Below are 18,019 nucleotides of genomic sequence, written 5' to 3'. Positions count from 1 at the left end.
CGGCCATCCGCCCAGCCGCTCCCGGCCGGCGGCTGAAGCTCGGTTCCGCCCCGCGCTCCGGAGCGTCACCGTCACTGGACGCTCAAGAACCCGCGTGCACCTTTGCGAAAGAACCCTCAGTGACACAGACCCGAGCCCCTGCGCGCCCCAGTGTCGCAGTCGTCGCCGCGCTTGGTGCACGTGGGCACTCCTGGGGCGCGGCCTCCGGGACTCGAGGGCCACGTGTGTTGAATGCAGTGTATAGGGTCTCCATATTTTTACCGTTAGGAGCAAGTGCTTTTTCCTTTTTAGTCCCCAACCTAGAGAATAATTTGTGAACTGTCTTGAGGCCCGATGACCAAAAAGACAGGAAAACCTATCCGCTCGGCCCAAATTACAAAAAAAACCACAGAAGTCAGGAACGGAAATAAGGTAGATGCTCAGCAGGAATACAGGGACGGTGGCAAGGCTGTCAGAGGTTGGGGGATTACCAGTTAGAGGAGGTGTGCTTATCCTGAGAACCTCACTGCAGGACGTGCAAGTGACGTGCGTTTTGGTGCAGAAGGAGCCGCGCTGCAGCGATGCTAAGGATGGCCCCGCTCGGGAGAACGCTGAGGAAGCAGAACGTGGTGGCGACCCGTAAGATTAGGTTTCCAGGGCTTGTACGTTGGTTGACTTTTAAAATCACCTTTCAGAATGATGAAATCGAAGCATTGTCAGCCATTTATGAGAACGAGTGGTGTGTCGTCGATGCCGCTGCCAGAGTATTTTGTATTAGAATCGACGACGATAAAGATCATCCCAAATGGACAATTTGCTTGCAGGTATTTTCTTTTCTTTCTTTCTTTTTTTTTTTTTCTGCTTCTCTACAGTCATTTTCAAATTACCATATTGATTATATGATTGGCCACTATTCTTGTGGTTATTTTTGCGTGAATTGCAGTATTTTCAAAATTTGGTTTTGGCTTTTGTCATGGTTCACTTTCTAAACACCAGTGGTTAAATCTCAGATCACTCTGAACTCATACTTTTATTATTTCAATATTTCTTGTCCTGTTCTTTTAATTATTAAAAGTCCTGTATAACTTTGACAGACTGGAATGGGACTTCCTTTCATTTTTGCATCTGGCTAATAGGAGAGGGTCCAAAGGGAGAGATGATTCACTTTTATGAGGAGCAATAGGTTAACAGTGTGGAGAATGTGTAGAGTAGATGCTCATTTTTTGAGAACAACTGTAGTTAGGATAAAATAAATTTGGCTTTCTGCCCTAGTGCTCATCTTTTCTCTTTGAAGAATTTGTTAGTATGCGTGTGCAGTACGTGCAGTTGGCAGTTGTCTTGGGGCTGGGGTCCAGGTGCTTGCTATGGCTTCTTGTGTAATCCCCTGCCCCTCCCCCTGCCCCTCCTTCCTCCTCTAATTCCCCACTTCGATTTTCATTCTTGTTGACTTTCATTCTTATTGATATCACTAATCTTAGCTTGTGTTATGGCTTATAATGTTTACCATCATCGAGGACGTTAGGTTCCTATACATGGCGAATCTTTATTCTGCTTATTTCCTCTCCCCCCCTTATTCGTGCTTATTCTTTGATTACTGCCTGTACTTCCAACATAAGTAATACTGAGATGAATTTTTTTCAGTATCGTTTCTTTAACATTGATTTGAGAAGAAATATCTCTTGTTCGTTTAAATGTGTTATTTTTATATACCATATTTAATAGATTCATAGTATTAGTATTTCTTCAAAAAACACCTAGAAAATATTGTAATGCCCCTGCCCATTAGAGTTTGGGCATAATCCCCCTGCTTCAGCTTTCCTTTTCTTTTCATCTCTGGCCTCTTTACCCTTTTTTGTTCTAATTTTCATTGCTTTTATACTTTGTCTGCAAATAGTTTTTCTTTACAATCTTGGCAATATCACTAACAACATATCTAGTTTAGAAGCAGGAATACAAGTAGGCGATTCTCAAGATGTAACAAAACAATGGGATGTCAAGCTGGAAATCTGTTCAGTATTAGCTTTACAGATACAGTTACTTCTGAACTATGATAAGATGTAAACAGTTTCGTTTTTGTAGGTGGTGCTGCCGAATGAGTACCCAGCCACGGCTCCTCCTATTTATCAATTGAAGTAAGCTATTTTCTTGCATTTGTATTTTTATGCAAAGATTATACTTTCAAAGGTATTTTTCTGTACTGTGCATTGTGCTTGTATAAAACACTTATTACAATGTATAGAAATTAAGCCGGGGCACATGCCTGTAACCCCAGCACTGGGGGGGGGGGTGCTGCTCCTTAGCTCAGTTCTTTAAGTGGCTGCTTCAACAAAGCAGTCAGGCTCAGGTTGCTGTGGTTCGATCCCCACAACTCAAGCCAGCCAAACCTGCTCTGAAGCCATTCGGAGCAAAAAAAAAAAAAAAAAATCCCAGCACTGGGGAGGTTGAGGCAGAAGGATTGTTGTGAGGCTGAGACCATCCTGGGCTACACAGTGAGATCAAGGCCAGCTTGAACTGTAGAGTGAAACCCTGTCTCAAAAAGACCAATAAATAAATAAATAAGATGTAAACAAATTAAAAACACCTTTTCAATTTGATACAAAGCTTTTAAATAAAAATGATATGAAAACTAAAATATACTACTTAAGATATACTTACTTAAAATATACTACTTGTATAAAAGAGGATCATGGAGTTTGAAGGGATTAAAAGAGCTGTACAGTTGTCTTTAGAGACGGGAAGAAAACCTTCCCGTCTCCTGCCCAGTGATTTGGAAACCCTGCCCCTGAGCGTTTCTCCTGCCCTGCTCCTACTGACCAAACCTCACTTCCGTGGTGAACTTCAGCTTCACCCTTTCTTCCTCAAAACCTGGTGGTTTCCTTCCCCTTTTTCCCTTGTTACTGAAGAGCCATTTTCTTAAGAAGTCCAGGTTAATCTTTATGGGTAATGACCTGATGATGCAAGTGGCATGTGACCTGCCTTGCCCTTTTGACCTGTGCGAGTAGAGCGTATGCACTGTATGAACAAGTTTCCATAAAAAGTCTTACTCAACATATTTACCTATTAACAGTATTATTTTTGAGAGATCATTTAAAAACCATAACCATAAAAATTGCTAATAAAAATGGTTCTGTGAATTTTTATTTTCCTTTATTGCAAATAATAAATTTTTAAAAAATTATTTATTTATTTGGTACAGGGTCTCACTATGCAGCTTGGACTCATAGTGATCCTCCTGCCTCAGCCTTCCCAGCACTGGGATTACAGGTGTGCACCACCATGCCCAGTTTCGGTGGCTGGCGTGGCACCCAAGGTTCCTGGGCCAGCATGGCATGCAGTACCAGGGATTGAACCCGGGGTCCTTGTGCTGGCCAGGCGGGTGCTTAGACCACTGACCTATCTCCCCAGGCTGCAAATGACAAATATAGAACATTTATAAGATAAATATCTTTACTGATTTATTGTTTGTTTGTTTTTTGCTATGCCATCATGGCAGTTAGAATTGTTCTAAAGATCTAAGTCAGAAAAACATTGGGAACTTGTGGCAAATATTGTGAGCGTGGAAATTTAGATTCCAACGTCTATTCCATATATATGAACTTGGGTGGGTTTATGATACCCTTTGGAGTCATTTATGTTTTTTAAACCATTAAAACTGAACAATACTGGTATTGATTTTGTCATGCTTTTTGAGGAGGAGGAAATTAATGCTAGAGACAGTATTTTGGATCTGTATAGGCTTATACAAATAGAAGACAACACTTTAATGAAAATAAATACTTTTGAAAAGTTAACGCTGGTGGGGTCTGGTGACACAGGTCTGCAATCCCAGCACTCAGGAGGCGGGGGCAGAGGCTCCTTGGGAAGTTCAAGGCCAGCTTGGGCTCCAGAGTGAATGCAAGGCCAGCCTAAGCTGCACAGTGAGACTTTGTCTCAAAACAAAACAAAGTTCATTAAAACTAATTCATCAGTTAATCAGTAAATTATGTTTCAATTGTAAACACAACCCTTGACGATCTTTATTGTGTTTTATTCAATCTTAGTGCCCCATGGCTTAGAGGGCAAGAACGTGTGAATATATCCAACAGCCTTGAAGAAATATATATGTAAGTGACAGATGATTAAGACAATTCATTACTGATTCTGTTTGGAGTGTTTGTTAAATACATGATATGATTAGTGCCTCTTCTCAGCTGTTTTTGTGATACTACCTTTCCATGACCAAAAACTGACTTGAAGAGATCTGGAAAAGTTATGTATTTTGTATATATATTTGATATGACTTCTATATAGATACAAAAATACAATATTTAGAGCTAATAGATTTAAGAAACACTTAGCTAGCTCACAGAAATAAATGAGAAGATTTTGCTTTTGTTTGCATATTTTCATGGAATTGATGACAGCAGAATTCCAACTAGTGTTCACTAGACTGAAAACATTTAATTAGCTCCAGTTAAAGCTAGTTAGTTAATTTTACTTAACTTGCATGCTGAAGTTTGGCAGCTTCTCTTGTTTAGGTCCTAAGAGTAGAGCTGATGCACTGTCTTTCCTTTCTTCACTCATCTGATCCTCCTGGCAGGCACTGTGTGTGACCCTCGACACACACGTCTCAGCAAAGCAGAAGGAACCCCATTATTCCCATGGCATGTAGAGTTGATAGAAGGGGAGAGATGGCTATTAATATTGTTAAAGTGAATATAAAACTAGCCATGATAGGCTCTGCAAAAGGAACACAGGCATGCTGGGCTGCTGAATTTTTTTTTTTTTTTAATAATCTTTACTTCAATTGTCACACTCAGGACAGTCTTGTCTCCCCCCCCCACCCTCCCCCGGTACTGGGTATTGAACTCAGGACCCTGCACTTACCAGGCAGGCACTTATTCTACCGAGCTATCTCCCCAAGGGCTACTGAATTTGAAGCAAGACTTCCAGGAGGTCAGGGCAGCTTGCTTGAGAAAGGGCTGAATTAACTGGGTGGAGCCAGCTCTAGCAAGGCCGCAGCATGCGTGAAAGGTCTCCATGCAGGACAGCAATGAGGACACTGACCAGGGAAGGTCCTGTAGAGCTCTGTAGACTGTCTTACGGGTTTTTATGTTTATTTAAGAAAATTGGAATTAGTATTTTAAGTAGGGTGACAGTGATAAAAGTATCATTTTGAAAGATCCTTGTTTCTGTGTGGAAACTGATCGGAAGGTGGCAGGAATAGATGTGAGAGGGCCAGCGGGATAGCTCAGCGTAAGCGCCGGCCTAGGCGAGCGCAGGGACTGGGGTTCGAACCCTGCCACCACATGCCGCTCTGGCTCCATTGCTGAGCTTGCTGAGCCAGCCATGGAGGCGGGGCGTGGTGGCACACACCTGTAATCCCAGGGCTGGGGAGGCTGAGGCTGGAAGATCGCTATGAGTCCAAGCTGCATGGTGAGACCCTGTACCAGGTACATTAAAAAATAGAGAATCAAAAAAGATGTGGGATACCAGTTAGGCTGCTACATAAGTCCAGAGAAAATACAATTGATTTGGATTGGTTTTAAAAAGATATGTTAATTTATTAAAACAAATAATATTCTGGAATACTAGTTTTTTCTAATACAGGCACTAGTAAGGATTCTGTTGTATGCTCTAGGTGGGCGCCCCACTTGGTACACTTTTGTATCCTTGGGATCCAGGCCAGGTTTCTTTTCCTCCCAAAATATTTCATTAGAAAATGGTAAGTCATTGTGGAATCCATTTCACTTGTTCCTTCTTAGAAGAGGCTTGGTCTTTCTTGCTCTCCCTTTATTGGTTGTGCTTACTCTCAGAATGCAAACGTTATTGCATCCATTTTTTGATATCCGTTCTCTGGCCCCTCCAACGTTGTACTCCTAACACGATTTTGTGTAATCCATTGGCTGTTTGCCAGCTTTCCTCCCCTAAAGTAGAATAAGTGGACAGTACTGCAAATTTGTTCACCCTTGATGTCTTAATTTTGTATCTGCTGGTTGTTTTTAAGCTAGTGTCTTAAACAATCTCTGTAACCTGGTGGTACTGACCACTTTCTTTTTTCTTGAGCATATTTCCACGCTTAATTTCCATCACATTAGTCACATTCTTCAGATTTTTTTTCCTGCTCATGCACAATGTCATCCGTCTACACTGGCTACCCATGCACCCTTTTCCTGTCTCCAAAGTTCTTCTTTTTACTAAGAGGTAGCATTCCATAGGATACAACTTGCCTACCTCCTCTAACTAGTTTAATTTGGGGAATGTTCAAAATTCACAAAGCAGTTTGTTTTAAAGATGAAATATGGGTCACATTGTTTGCTTAAAAGTGCTTGCGTAACCATAGTCTAATGGAAATGTTTTTAAACTCTTGCCTAAATAGAAATACGTGTTTTTATGGTATATCTTCAACAGGTTTTCATAACACATTTTAATCATGTTTGTACTTCCAGCAGGGGGCAGTATGTAAAAAAATTTTGAACTTCAAAAGTTAATCATAATGAATGAGTGAACAGTTATTAATGTTTATACTTTGTATGATTCTAAATATAGCACTGTACATTTAGCATCATTTTGAGTGCTACATTTTATTTTTACCTAGATAAGAAGATAATCTGTGGTTAGTTGCAACTTATGTAGGAAGGTAAGAAAGAAAATAGTTTTTTTCCAGTAAATGTTTATTGAGCATCTCCTGTGTACTAACACCCTGGTAGGAATTTGGGGTTTACTGATAGAGATGAAAGGGCTTGGTGTGTAGCCCATTGGTAAGAGTGCCTCCCTAGCACATGTGAGGCCCTGGGTTTGATCCCCAGCACCATACATGCGCACACACAAATTAAGATGAGTGTGTACCAACGCAGTGTAGTGAGATGGTTACCCAGCAGTTCTGTCCAGGTGTTGTGGTAGCATTCTTTGAAGTTTTAGCAGCAAGCTGTCTCTGAACGTGTGAAGAAGACTGTCAGTGTGGATTCCACTGGGAAGATGATTTAGCACGCAGTTTTCCAGGAAATCGACAGAGGACTTTGCTGGTAGAGAGACCTGTGTGAGCAAAACCGTGTAGGCATGAAGCAGTTGACGTCTTCAGAGTTTAGCAAATCAATGTTAGTGCTCTTTTACTATGACAAATTGTAGGGCTCCTGTCTCCAGTTGTGGAGGTTCTAGCGTGATGAGTTGGTCCCCTTTCTCAGGCAGTTCCTCATGGCAGGAGCACAGGACAGAGAAGTAAGACTCAGAGGGTGAGTTACAGAGTGAGGGGGAAGGACAGGGGGAGGAGGGGGGAGGGGAGGGGAGGTGGTAGGACCTTGGGTCCACAGCTTCTCTGCACATGTCCACAGTGACCTGAAGACCTGCGCAAGTACTCACTCTTCAGGGTTCTATGACCTCCTGATAATACTACCTGGGAGCCAAGCCCTTGACAAAGGGGCTTTCTCTTTCTTTTTGAGTGGGTAGGCAGTCATTCAAGATATACATGATAGCAAGCAGTTAGCTGTTTTTGTTGTTAGGACTGCGGGGATTGTATCATTCAGTTGCATCCTTTTGAGAAAATGAGGCCTGAAATTGGGATCAAGTGATGAGTTTAAGGTTATAGAGCTTACAAGGCTACCATCCATGAATCTTTTTATTGTTGTTAAGTCAACAAAAAAAGGGCCAGAGATATAGACCAGTGGCAAGCGCAAGGTCCTGAGTTTGATCCTGTTACAAAAAAAAAGTTAATGCTGGAAAATGAAAGCTACAAAAGTTAGAACCATAGGTAGAAACAGAGTCAGAAGTAGTTTGACTTTTTTTTTTTGTTTTTCTACATTGGATTGCTATTTAAGTTACTCACAGACTAGATCGAATAAAATACTCAAGTTGAAACAGATTTTGTCCCATAGTGTATTTAGTTCTTTTATCATAATTTGAATCTACAAAATTTATAATTTGAATTTATAAATAAAAACCTAGCATCTCAGTCTGTAATGAGTAGTTCTCAAGTTTTGTACGAGAGGTTGTAGTATTTGAGATCCTTCTTCCAGGACCATTTGAGGAGAAGAAAGGTTCAGGAGATTGGACTCCCAAGTTGGGTCACTTTGGAGTCTGTTTCTGTATAAGAATTCATTAAAGTGACCAGAGTTTAAAACCTTGTTGTTCAGGTAAGAATCACTCTCAATTCTAGTGGATAGTTAAAAAATAGGAACAAATTATTGTCTTCAGAGAAAACACAGATGTAGTAGTAACAGTAAAAATAAACTAAAAAAAAAAAAAAAGAAGGTCCCTCGCCTTGTCATTTCTAGGAATTGAACCAGGGACTGCTGCATTCCCAGCCCTTTCTATTTTTAAATTTTCAGATGGCTTTGCTGGTTGCCTAGGCTGGCTTCAAGCTGATAACCTTCTGTCTTCTGCACCAGCTTTCCAAGTTAGCTGGGGTTATAGGTGTGTATCCCAAGCCTGACTTAGTGGTAGACTTTTAGGGCTTAAAGAAAAGATTTTCATTTTACCCAGGCAACTTTTTATAAGCACTTTTAGCTCTTTTTGTTGAATTTTCAGTAACAGTCTCATTAAATGCTGGTGAAGAAGGAAGTAGTCAATACGTGATGCTGACCGGTGTTGTTGTGTATGGCTGTGCAGGGAGCCATGGGTCAGGAGGGACGCAATCTGAAGTGACTTCGTCTTTATTATTGTGGGAAATTACTTGTTAGTTGTAAAAATTCTTCTAGGTGTTTTCTTTTTTCTTTCTTTAAAGTGTTAATGTGAATTTACTGAGGGGTGATTTTCCTGTCTTAAACTGTGGTTGTAAGGATTAACTGAGGTTATATTCCCAAAGCATATTTTATGTGTCATGGGTAGAGCGTGTAGTAAGTAGAGAAATTAGTATCACATTAGTATCATTATGAAGGATGATGTGAAGAATGCAGTAGGATAAGATCAGAACAAAGAACTGTCTGCGAAACTATTTTCTGTTAGCATAGCGGTTACACACACTGAGGAAGGGGACCCATTGTGTGGGTCACTAGCATCCCCCCAGGGCAGTGCAAAGTGGGTGATATACAAGAGGCCATTAGAAGATTTGTGGAATGGATTGAGATAGATTCACTTGAAAAGCAGTCATGTAAGTTTTTCACTTTTTCAAACAGGAAAGCTTGTAAATTTTTTTATTTCTTCTAAGCAGGAATTGTAGACATTTAAAGGCAAATTACTTTAAACCTTTCATCTTGTAGGTCGGGAAACCAACTCTGAGAGTTCAAGTGGCAGAGTAAGGTCATACATAGCTACTTGGTGGCAGAGTGAAAAATAGCTGACTTGAGTTTCGAACCGCCTCATCCTGGTTCTTACTCTAGCTGTGGGCTTTTTACTGCTTGTAGGGCCATCTTGGAACAAGTTAATTGATCCCTGTAAGTTCTTTTCCTTCTGTGTATCAGTATATATATAGGTGGGTTTGGGGTTTTGTGTGTACTCAATATATTTTACCTAATGTTGTCCTAGGCCAGCTCATGGAGAAGATGGGGATGGGGTGAGAATTTTTTAAAGGACATTTGCCAACATTCTCAATTGGAAAAAACCTCTTCAGTTGACTTTCATTCTCTCTAAAAAGAGGTTATAAGATGGCTCAGTGGAATAAGTGCTTCCCTGGCAAGCACAAGGGCCTGAGTTTGATCCCTGGTTCTGAAAAAAAAAAAGAGGTTATAAAAAAGATGCATAGAGGTTGATATTAATGTTAGCAGGTATCCATGTATGAGGTAGGGTTTGAGGGCATCAAATTGTTAGAAAATAAAGGTTTTCTTTGTGCTTGTTTTGCAAGTTTTCTTTGCTGATGAGTGGTGGCAAAGAGAATGGTTTCCAGGGGAACTGTGAAGGAAAGAGGGCAAGTGTTGCTACAGAGTAGTGCGGTGACATTTGAAACACATACCAAAGCTACTAACCTAAAATTGGTGTCATTACTAGAAGAGTAGATGTTTGGCCTTTTAGTTTATTGCTGTTGCTATTACATAACCACGGACTTGACTATCAGACCCACGACACATTCTTTTTCTCAGTGGTCTTTTGAAGTTGAGTCAGCTAAACGTTGTTTAGAATCAAATAGATAATAAAATATTTTGTCCAAAACAAGGTATGAATATTAATTTATTGAATTGATTTTTCTTTTAGGTCTTACAAATTGACTCCCTGAAGGAGTTCCCTGAATTTTGCATATTTTTTGTTGAAAAAAGTCTACTAAAAAAAAAAAAGTGTACTAAGTGACATGTATACCAGATAAATGATTTGAAGTTGTTTAAAAAGTTCAGAAAAGTGGGCTGGTGAGATGGCTCAGTGGTCTAAAGTACCTACTTGGAACAAGCTTGGCAAAGCACAGGGACCACGGTTCAATCCCCCAGCACCACATGTCAGCCAGCCCCGCCCCCTGGTGGGCTGAGCTGGCCACACACACACACACACACACACACACAAATTAAAGTTTAGAAAAGCAAGCAGTGTTTGGACATCAGTGCTGAGAATCAGTGGGCGTGGTGGCGCATGTCTGTAATGACAGCACTGCTAAGGCTGAGGCAAGAGGATGCCCAGGAGTTGGAGGCCAGCCTGAATGACACAGCAAGACCCTGTCTCAACACCATCCCCCCCACCAAAACAAAACAACAACAACAACAAAACCCAAAAGTGAAGTTCTGTCCTCTGATAGAAGCGCAGTCGTGTTTACTTCTGTGTAGTACATCCAGCTCAAGTTCAGAAATCTTTCTTCTGTGGTCGCAACTGTTGTGGAAAATATGCTAAGTTAATTTTGGGGGCAAATTGGAATTTTAAATGTTGATATAACTGATTTACATTAAATACATATGAATATTGGTAAACCTTATCTTTTAATCAAATTTTTGGAAAAGTTATGATTAGTTTTTTCATAATGCTTTGAACTATAACTGTCCCTATTTTCTTGAAATTGAAAAGGACATTTTTTGAAATTAAATTTTTTCCCCTGAATTTTGTTTAGAGACAATATTGGTGAAAGTATTCTTTACCTGTGGGTGGAGAAAATAAGAGATGTTCTAATACGAAAATCTCAGCTGGAAGAACCTGGTAGGTTTGAAGAAGTCTATCATTGTTCTTTGAACTTGTAATGGTTGCATTTTCATGTAGATATTCTAACTCATTTTATTTTTCTTATAAAAATTTGTCCTGGTTTTGAAGTTTCTCTCAAAAGTTCATTTACATATGTAATTATGGTAATTTCTTTCTATGAGGCTTAGTCTCTGGTTTGATTTTATACTTTTATATCATTTTATGATGAATGAACTTGAGTCCAAAATATACCTATCTGTTAATATGAACTTTGTAACATGCCTCAAGAGGCTACAAATAATGTGTATCAATTAGGTTTTAGCTTTAAGTGAATTTAGCATATACAGAAAAACAATTTGACCAATGTGAAGATACTAAACTAAACTTGGAAGTGTTTTTCTGAGATCAATAATTGACATGCTGTGATTGTTCACCCTTTTGAAGTATATTTTGAAGTGGCTTTCAGTGTATTTCCAAAGTTGTTCAGCCATCATTACTAGCAGAAAATTTGAAAATTGATGTGTTCCTCTATTATTAAACTTTTATCGAGTCGCTAAGTGAGGGACAGTATGGAAGCCTTCTACTACCTCATTTCGCTAATTTTTGTTCTACTTACACAAAGGCCTTGTAAAAAGAAAAGCAGCTCCATTTAACCTGGTAAGATTTCTGAGGAGCATTTTGTTACCACTGATAGAATTATTTTCAGTGTGAGGTGAAAGAGAGATTAAAAAAGAACCTCAGTAGTTACAAATGTCTTCAAAGGTTCTTGGGGCCGGGGACATGGCTCTTCCCTGGCAAGCGCAAGGACCTGAGTTCAATCCCCGGTTCTGCAAAAAGATAAAATAAATAAATAAAAGATTCTTTACAGGGAACCAATTATTTAGAACTCTCTTATCGAAATCTGTAACCATTTACAGTTGATAGTAGTATATATTATTTTCCAGAGCATTTTTTTATGTTGCTATAGAAACAAATGTTTGTATTGCTTCTATGCTGATACGTGGCATAACAATATTCTAGATTTTTTTTTTTTTTTTTGTGGCTCTGGCTGCCTGAAGGGCAGGCGGAGCTCGGGCTTGAACTGCGGTATCCTGCTCCTGACTGCCTCTGCCTGAGCAGGCGTTAAACAACTGAGCTAAGTGCTTATTCTAGACATTTTTGAAACATTTTTGTTAACATTCTGTGGTCCATATTCTGATTTTGCTGTATTTCAAGGCGTCCGTGAGGAAAGTGCTCTCAGAATTCTCAAAATATAGTACTTGCCTTTCTCAGTTGGAACAATTGCAGAAATGGAATGTATGTCTGTAATAATTTAGGATTCTGAGAAGTTTAGTCAGTTCAACTCTTATAGATTTTAAAAATTGATATGAAAACTGACATTTTCCTTTTCCTGCCTATAATTATACATACTATAGCTACTCTTTGCATTTCAGAGTTATTAATTTCTGTTATATACTTCAACGTTTTGACTTTTAGAAAATTTGTTTGGATTTTTTAAAAAATTGTTTTTGCAGATTTTATATTAAAAGGCAAGGATTAATTAATAATTATGGAGAACTAATGAGGGTAAGAGCTAGGATCAGGGTCTGTCAAGAGAACTTTCCTTTCTAGGGCATCTACTTGTCAAGTAATTTCATTTTTGTTTTATTGTTTTGTTTTTTTTAATTTTAAATCTTTATTTTTATTTATTTTTTTAACATTTATTTATTTATTTATTGTGGGGGGCAGCTCAGCCCACCAGGGGGTGGGGCTGGCAGGCATGTGGTGCTGGGGGATCGAACCGTGGTCCCTGTGCTTTGCCAAGCTTGTTCCAAGTAGGTGCATTAGACCACTGAGCCATCTCGCCAGCTCCTGTTTTATTGTTAAACTTCTAAGTTTTTTGATTGTTTTTCTAGAATAGAAATTTTGATTTTTGAATTATGCAAACTATTTTCATTTTTAATGGGAAGTAATTTTATTTTATTTTTTTTGTGTTACATGTTTGCGATACACACTGGATGCATACATTGCGGGGAGCTGGTATAGACAACACTGTAATCCTTTTCGGCCCCCTTCCCTCCCCTTGTCCCCTTTCTGCAAGGCCTGCCTCCCTGTTTCCTGTGGCTCCCCTTTTCGCTTGCTCATTAAATATACCTTGGGTTTCTCATACAAGAGAGACTAGGTGGTGATAGCTTTCCATGTCTGCTTTACTTCTTCTGCTGTTTTGATCTCGGAGCGTGTCCACCTTCCTACAGACGACTCAAATGCAGCCTCCTTTATGGCTGGGCAGTGCTCTGTTTTGTGTACATGCCACATTTAGACAAGTTTTAAGCATACAGGAATAGTAGAAAGAGCTCGAGAGCAGGAAATGCTGCTGAGCGTGGTGGCGCCCACCCATAAGCCCAGCTACTGTGGAAGTTCAGGTGGGAGGACCAGCCTGGGCAGTTCAGGGAGACCAGGCCTCACAGCGAAGGGGCTGGGACCGCGGCTCAGCGGTGGAGCAGCCCTGGGTTCAGTCTCTGGTGCCACTAACAAAACAGCCAGAAAGGACAGGGAACTGATATAGGTGCAACACTTTTAAGTGAACTAAGGAATTTATTCACTTATCTCACTAATAACCTTTTTGTGGTTATAGGACTCTGGTTAGGATTCTACATTACCCTTAATATCTTTGTCTCTCTGTCTCTGTCTGTGTCTCCTCCTTTGAAAAGTACTGCTAATTTATTCTGTTGACTGCCCTCAGTTTAGTTTTGCCTTGTGTTTCCTAATAGTTGAAGTGACATTAGCTATTCAGCATGGCTACCATGAAATGTCATTGTGTTATTCACAGTGTGTCCTATCCAGATTGTATCATTACACTATATTATTGGCGATGTTTGCCTTGATCCCTTGGTGAAGGTAACATGGGCCAGAAGTCTCCACTGTGAAGTTACTCTGTTAAGGTTTCCCAGAGAAACAGACTCGATAGGGCTGTGTGTTTCTGTGTACAGGGAGGGATTTACTGTAAGAATTGACTTCCATGGTTGTGGAGGGCTACAAGTCCAAAATCCACAAGGAAGGCCAGCAGGCTGAATACCCACGGAGGCTTCATGCTGCACTCTGAGCCCGAAGGTTGTCTACTGAGAAAATGCCCTCTTCTTCTGTGGAGGGTAATCTAGAATTAAGGTCTTGAACTGATTAGATGAGATGATTTCTTAGATTGTGAGGGCCAAAATGTTTCATTTAAAATCATTTCATTTATTTTATTTTATTAAAATTTTTTATTTATTTATGTGTGTGTGTGTGGCCAGTTCAGTCCACCAGGGGGCGGGGCTGGCTGGCATGTGGTGCTGGGGGATTGAACCGTGGTCCCTCTGATTTGCTACAGCTTATTCTAGGTAGGTGCTTTAGACCACTGAGCCATCTCACCAGCCCCAAATCATTTCATTTAAATGTTAATCTCACCTAACGATACCTTCACAGAAACATCCAGGCTAGTGTTAAACCAGTTAAAAACACTAGTTAATATGGATGCCTTGGCTATTATTGGGTACAGTCTGGATACTGTGGCCCAGACAAGTCAGTAAAATTACTACCACATTACTGTCTCTCTTGAGGAATATACTCTGCGGCTGTGCTTATCTCCTGTTCCCTTTTAAACTTGGGCCAATATAGAAATTTTGGTATCCTTAAATGGATCTGGTCAACAAAACAAGGACTGATCAAAAAATATGGTATGTATTTAAATTTAAAATTTGTATAGTAAAGGGCACATTGCCGTTAAACCCCACATAATCCTCCCTCTCACTTTGAACACACTTACTCTATTATTCTTGCCACTTCCTGAAGCAGTTCTGCAAGTTCCTTTTTATGGTTTTATGTGGTATGATAAAAAACATGGTGAGGGCTGGTGAGATAGCTCAGCAGACCAAAGCGCCTGCTTAGGCACGCTTAGGCCAGTACAGGGACTGTGGCTAAACCCTGGTATCACATGCTGTGCCTGCCCTGCCCCGAGGCATGCTGAGCTGGCCACAGAGTCCAGGCATAGTGGCGCATGCCTGTAATTGTGGCACTGGGGAGGCTGAAAAACAGGAGGATCACTATGAGTCTGAGCGGCGTAGTGAGACCCTGTAACAACCAAATATATAACAACAACAAAGAAAACATGGTGAATGCTGCTGCCAAGTTCCAGCTAGTAGAAAACGAGGCCCATAGAAACATTGTGATGTGTCCTTACCTACCTTATTGAGTGGATCTTCCTTAGAGTTAAAACGATCACGAGAAGCAAATACTTTGAATGAATTCGAGGCACCAAGGGAGCCACAGCAGTGTGCTTACGGACAGAACAGCTTTGGAAAAGTGACCAGAACAGTGGGCTAAGTGTGTTGGAGATGAGGGAGAGTATTGTGAAGGGCATTAATGACGATGTGGCTTTTCGTGTGATCATTTTCAAAAAAGTAGTATTTTGTGAGCACGCCACATGTTATTACTGCAGTGTTTACCTAATGGGGATCTCTGTCTTCTGCCTTTTTTTCATTCGAATTCTGTGGTGAGGAAATAGAATTCTGGTTTCTTCTGTTGAAGAATAGTGTCTAGAGATTAAGACTTACTCATTTTTTAGTGCAGTTTCGTACTTGTTTTATAAATCATCCATAATATCTCGTATCCACGTAGGCCCGGTTGTAGAGAAGAAGACTGAAGAGGAAGACGATGACTATGAAGATGATCTCTTTTTAGAATATGACCCAGAAAAACTATATAGAACATTTGATTATGACTTCAGTGAGCATCAGCCAGGTATAATGTTACTAACTGGTTTCTTTTGAGAGAGTGAATCTGTAGTAGTATGTGCCATTCTTTGGGATGACATAGAAAGTTAGTAAGCCAACTTAGGAAGTAGTTACTAGTTTTCGGGTAATTAGGATTTATTATTTTCTCTGCCTTTTGTCCATTTGGATGTTTCCCAGACCTATCCGAATTCTGAGTTAACAGAAATTCACTTTTTTAAAAACTACTTTCTAGACATTTGATTTAATGATGATAAAAACTGAAGCTAAGGTAGGCTATTAATATTTTCAGTTCATACCCTGCTTTTTAAAGTGTTCTGTGTTATCATCCATTTCCCTAAGTGTCTTGCAAGGCCATCGTAGAACTGAGGGAACATTCCTTTACTGAAGGCGAGCAGTCGCCTGTCCCATTTTGCAGTAGCTCTTAAACAGTGTCCTGAGAAATGGAAGGTTTTTTAGTGGGGCCCCAGGTCTAGCGAGAGGGGCTGATGGGGAGATGAAGGGTTGGAGAGGAGACGTAGGCTGCCTCCTGGTGCTTCAACCCAAATAGCTATATTGTAATCATTTATGTATTTGTCAATTTTATAGACTTTCAGGAAACAAGATCCACCAACTAAAGAAAAAGGGTGCAAATCAACTATAATAAATAGCACAGTAGGTCTGCAGTTCACCTTGACGCGTCTGCCGTGTTTGACCTCTTACTGTATTAGTACAATATTCAAAGCCAGCTTAACAAGAGGGAAGTATCAGAGGAGGGCCCAGCGTTCTGCATAAACCTGGCTTTTGGTCTTGTGTAGCTTTGCTTGCTGAAGGAGACAGGTTGCACAAGCCAGGGTGGTTAAATTTCTCATCAGGGCTAAGGCTACTTGATGATTCTTAGCCTTGCGGAAGATGCAGAATAACTGGAAATCATGAGGCTTTTAGTGGAGTATCAGTTGGACATAGTAATGATGCATTCCATTACCTGTAGTAGGACTAGTTTCATTATAAGGTATTATATTATAATCATACAGTATAAAGTCAGGTTTCCCAACCAAGAGTCTACCAACAGCAGAATCAGTATATAAGTTGTAGAATATTAACAGCTGTCAATCTTTGTTCTCAGGACCCCTTGCATTTTTAGAAATTAAATATTGTACTAGAGAGTGTACCAGCTTAAACTACTATAATAGTCAAGGATTTGAGCCCTAACCCTTCCATTTTCACTGAGTGACCTTGACAGGTGAAAATTATAAACTGTATTCTTATAAAATAAAAGGTATTTTTATAAAGCAAATAGTCTACTATTAATAACTATCTTAGTTTAAATTTGCCATTTAATTTACATTTATTTCCAAGTCCTCCTTCCCCATTGCCAGGTCGACTGCAAGATGTTTTAAAAAAATAAATTAATTCTTTAAATTTGTAGAAATAGAAGAATTGCCTCCAGTTGATCATGGCATTCCCATTACAGACCGAAGAAGCACTTTTCAGGCTCACTTGGCTCCGGTAGTTTGTCCTAAGCAGGTAAAGTTACTGTGTCCAGCTTACTTCAACACTGTTTTACTAAAGTGATTTAAGTAAATGCGTTTATGTTAATCCCCTAATTGTTATTCTTAGGTTCAGTTGTCATGTAAGTTAATCAGATGGGTACAGGGGCTTATGCTTGTAATCATAGCACTGTGGGAGGCTGAGCCAGGAGGATTGCAACTTCAAGAACAGCCTGATCAATTTAGTGCTTCAGCAAGAGATGTCGTCTCAAAAAAATAAAAATGGGCCGAGGCTGTAGTTCAATGCAAAGGCCTTGGGTCCAATCTCCTTTATTGAAAAAAAAATGTAACTTTTCCAACTTCCATGTTACTGTAAATCGTTTTCTTTGTGTCATTGCTTTCAAAATTGCAGCTAAGCTCTATCTGGGCCTTAGCTCCTCTGTAAGAAGTCGTGTTATTGTAGGAACCTGTGATGTTTAATAGCTGGCAAGAGAAAATTATTGGTCCTGTTGAGTGGGAGTTGTGTTGAGAGGGAGTTCTGTGAAGCTTGAGTCCATCCCTCTGTTGTCCGACAGAGAGCATGGAAGACAAGAGGTGCGAGCCAGGTCTTGCCTTCTGCCTCATGGGTTTTGGTGACCTTGTTTCTGTTAGGTGACCTTATTCCAACCCAAGGGAGTAAATGGAGTGCCTGAGAAACTATTCCTCAGTCTTTGCCTTTCTTCTTTCAATCATGTAACCCAGCCTTAACTTTATTGATGCATGAAGCTGTTGTATTTCTATATGAGAAGTTAAATAATAATTTTTTTAAAAATTGCATTGTGA

General features: G+C 40.0%; 1 protein-coding gene across 1 annotated transcript in view; it reads left to right on the top strand.

The window, feature by feature from the left end:
* The first annotated feature begins 569 nt into the window (after positions 1-569).
* The window catches only part of Impact (impact RWD domain protein), a 32,980-nt gene continuing 15,530 nt past the window's right edge, over positions 570-18,019 (top strand). Inside the window, exons 1-6 of the mRNA XM_023720391.1 lie at positions 570-803; positions 2,059-2,111; positions 4,020-4,082; positions 10,916-11,001; positions 15,616-15,738; positions 17,137-17,234. Of these exons, the coding sequence (XP_023576159.1) occupies positions 570-803; positions 2,059-2,111; positions 4,020-4,082; positions 10,916-11,001; positions 15,616-15,738; positions 17,137-17,234 (657 nt within the window). The remainder of the gene's footprint in view (positions 804-2,058; positions 2,112-4,019; positions 4,083-10,915; positions 11,002-15,615; positions 15,739-17,136; positions 17,235-18,019) is intronic.

This window comes from Octodon degus, unplaced genomic scaffold (assembly GCF_000260255.1).
Source record: "Octodon degus isolate 3935 unplaced genomic scaffold, OctDeg1.0 scaffold00075, whole genome shotgun sequence".
Classification (NCBI taxonomy): Eukaryota; Metazoa; Chordata; class Mammalia; order Rodentia; family Octodontidae; genus Octodon; species Octodon degus.
This window is presented reverse-complemented; position numbering and strand designations above follow the sequence as displayed.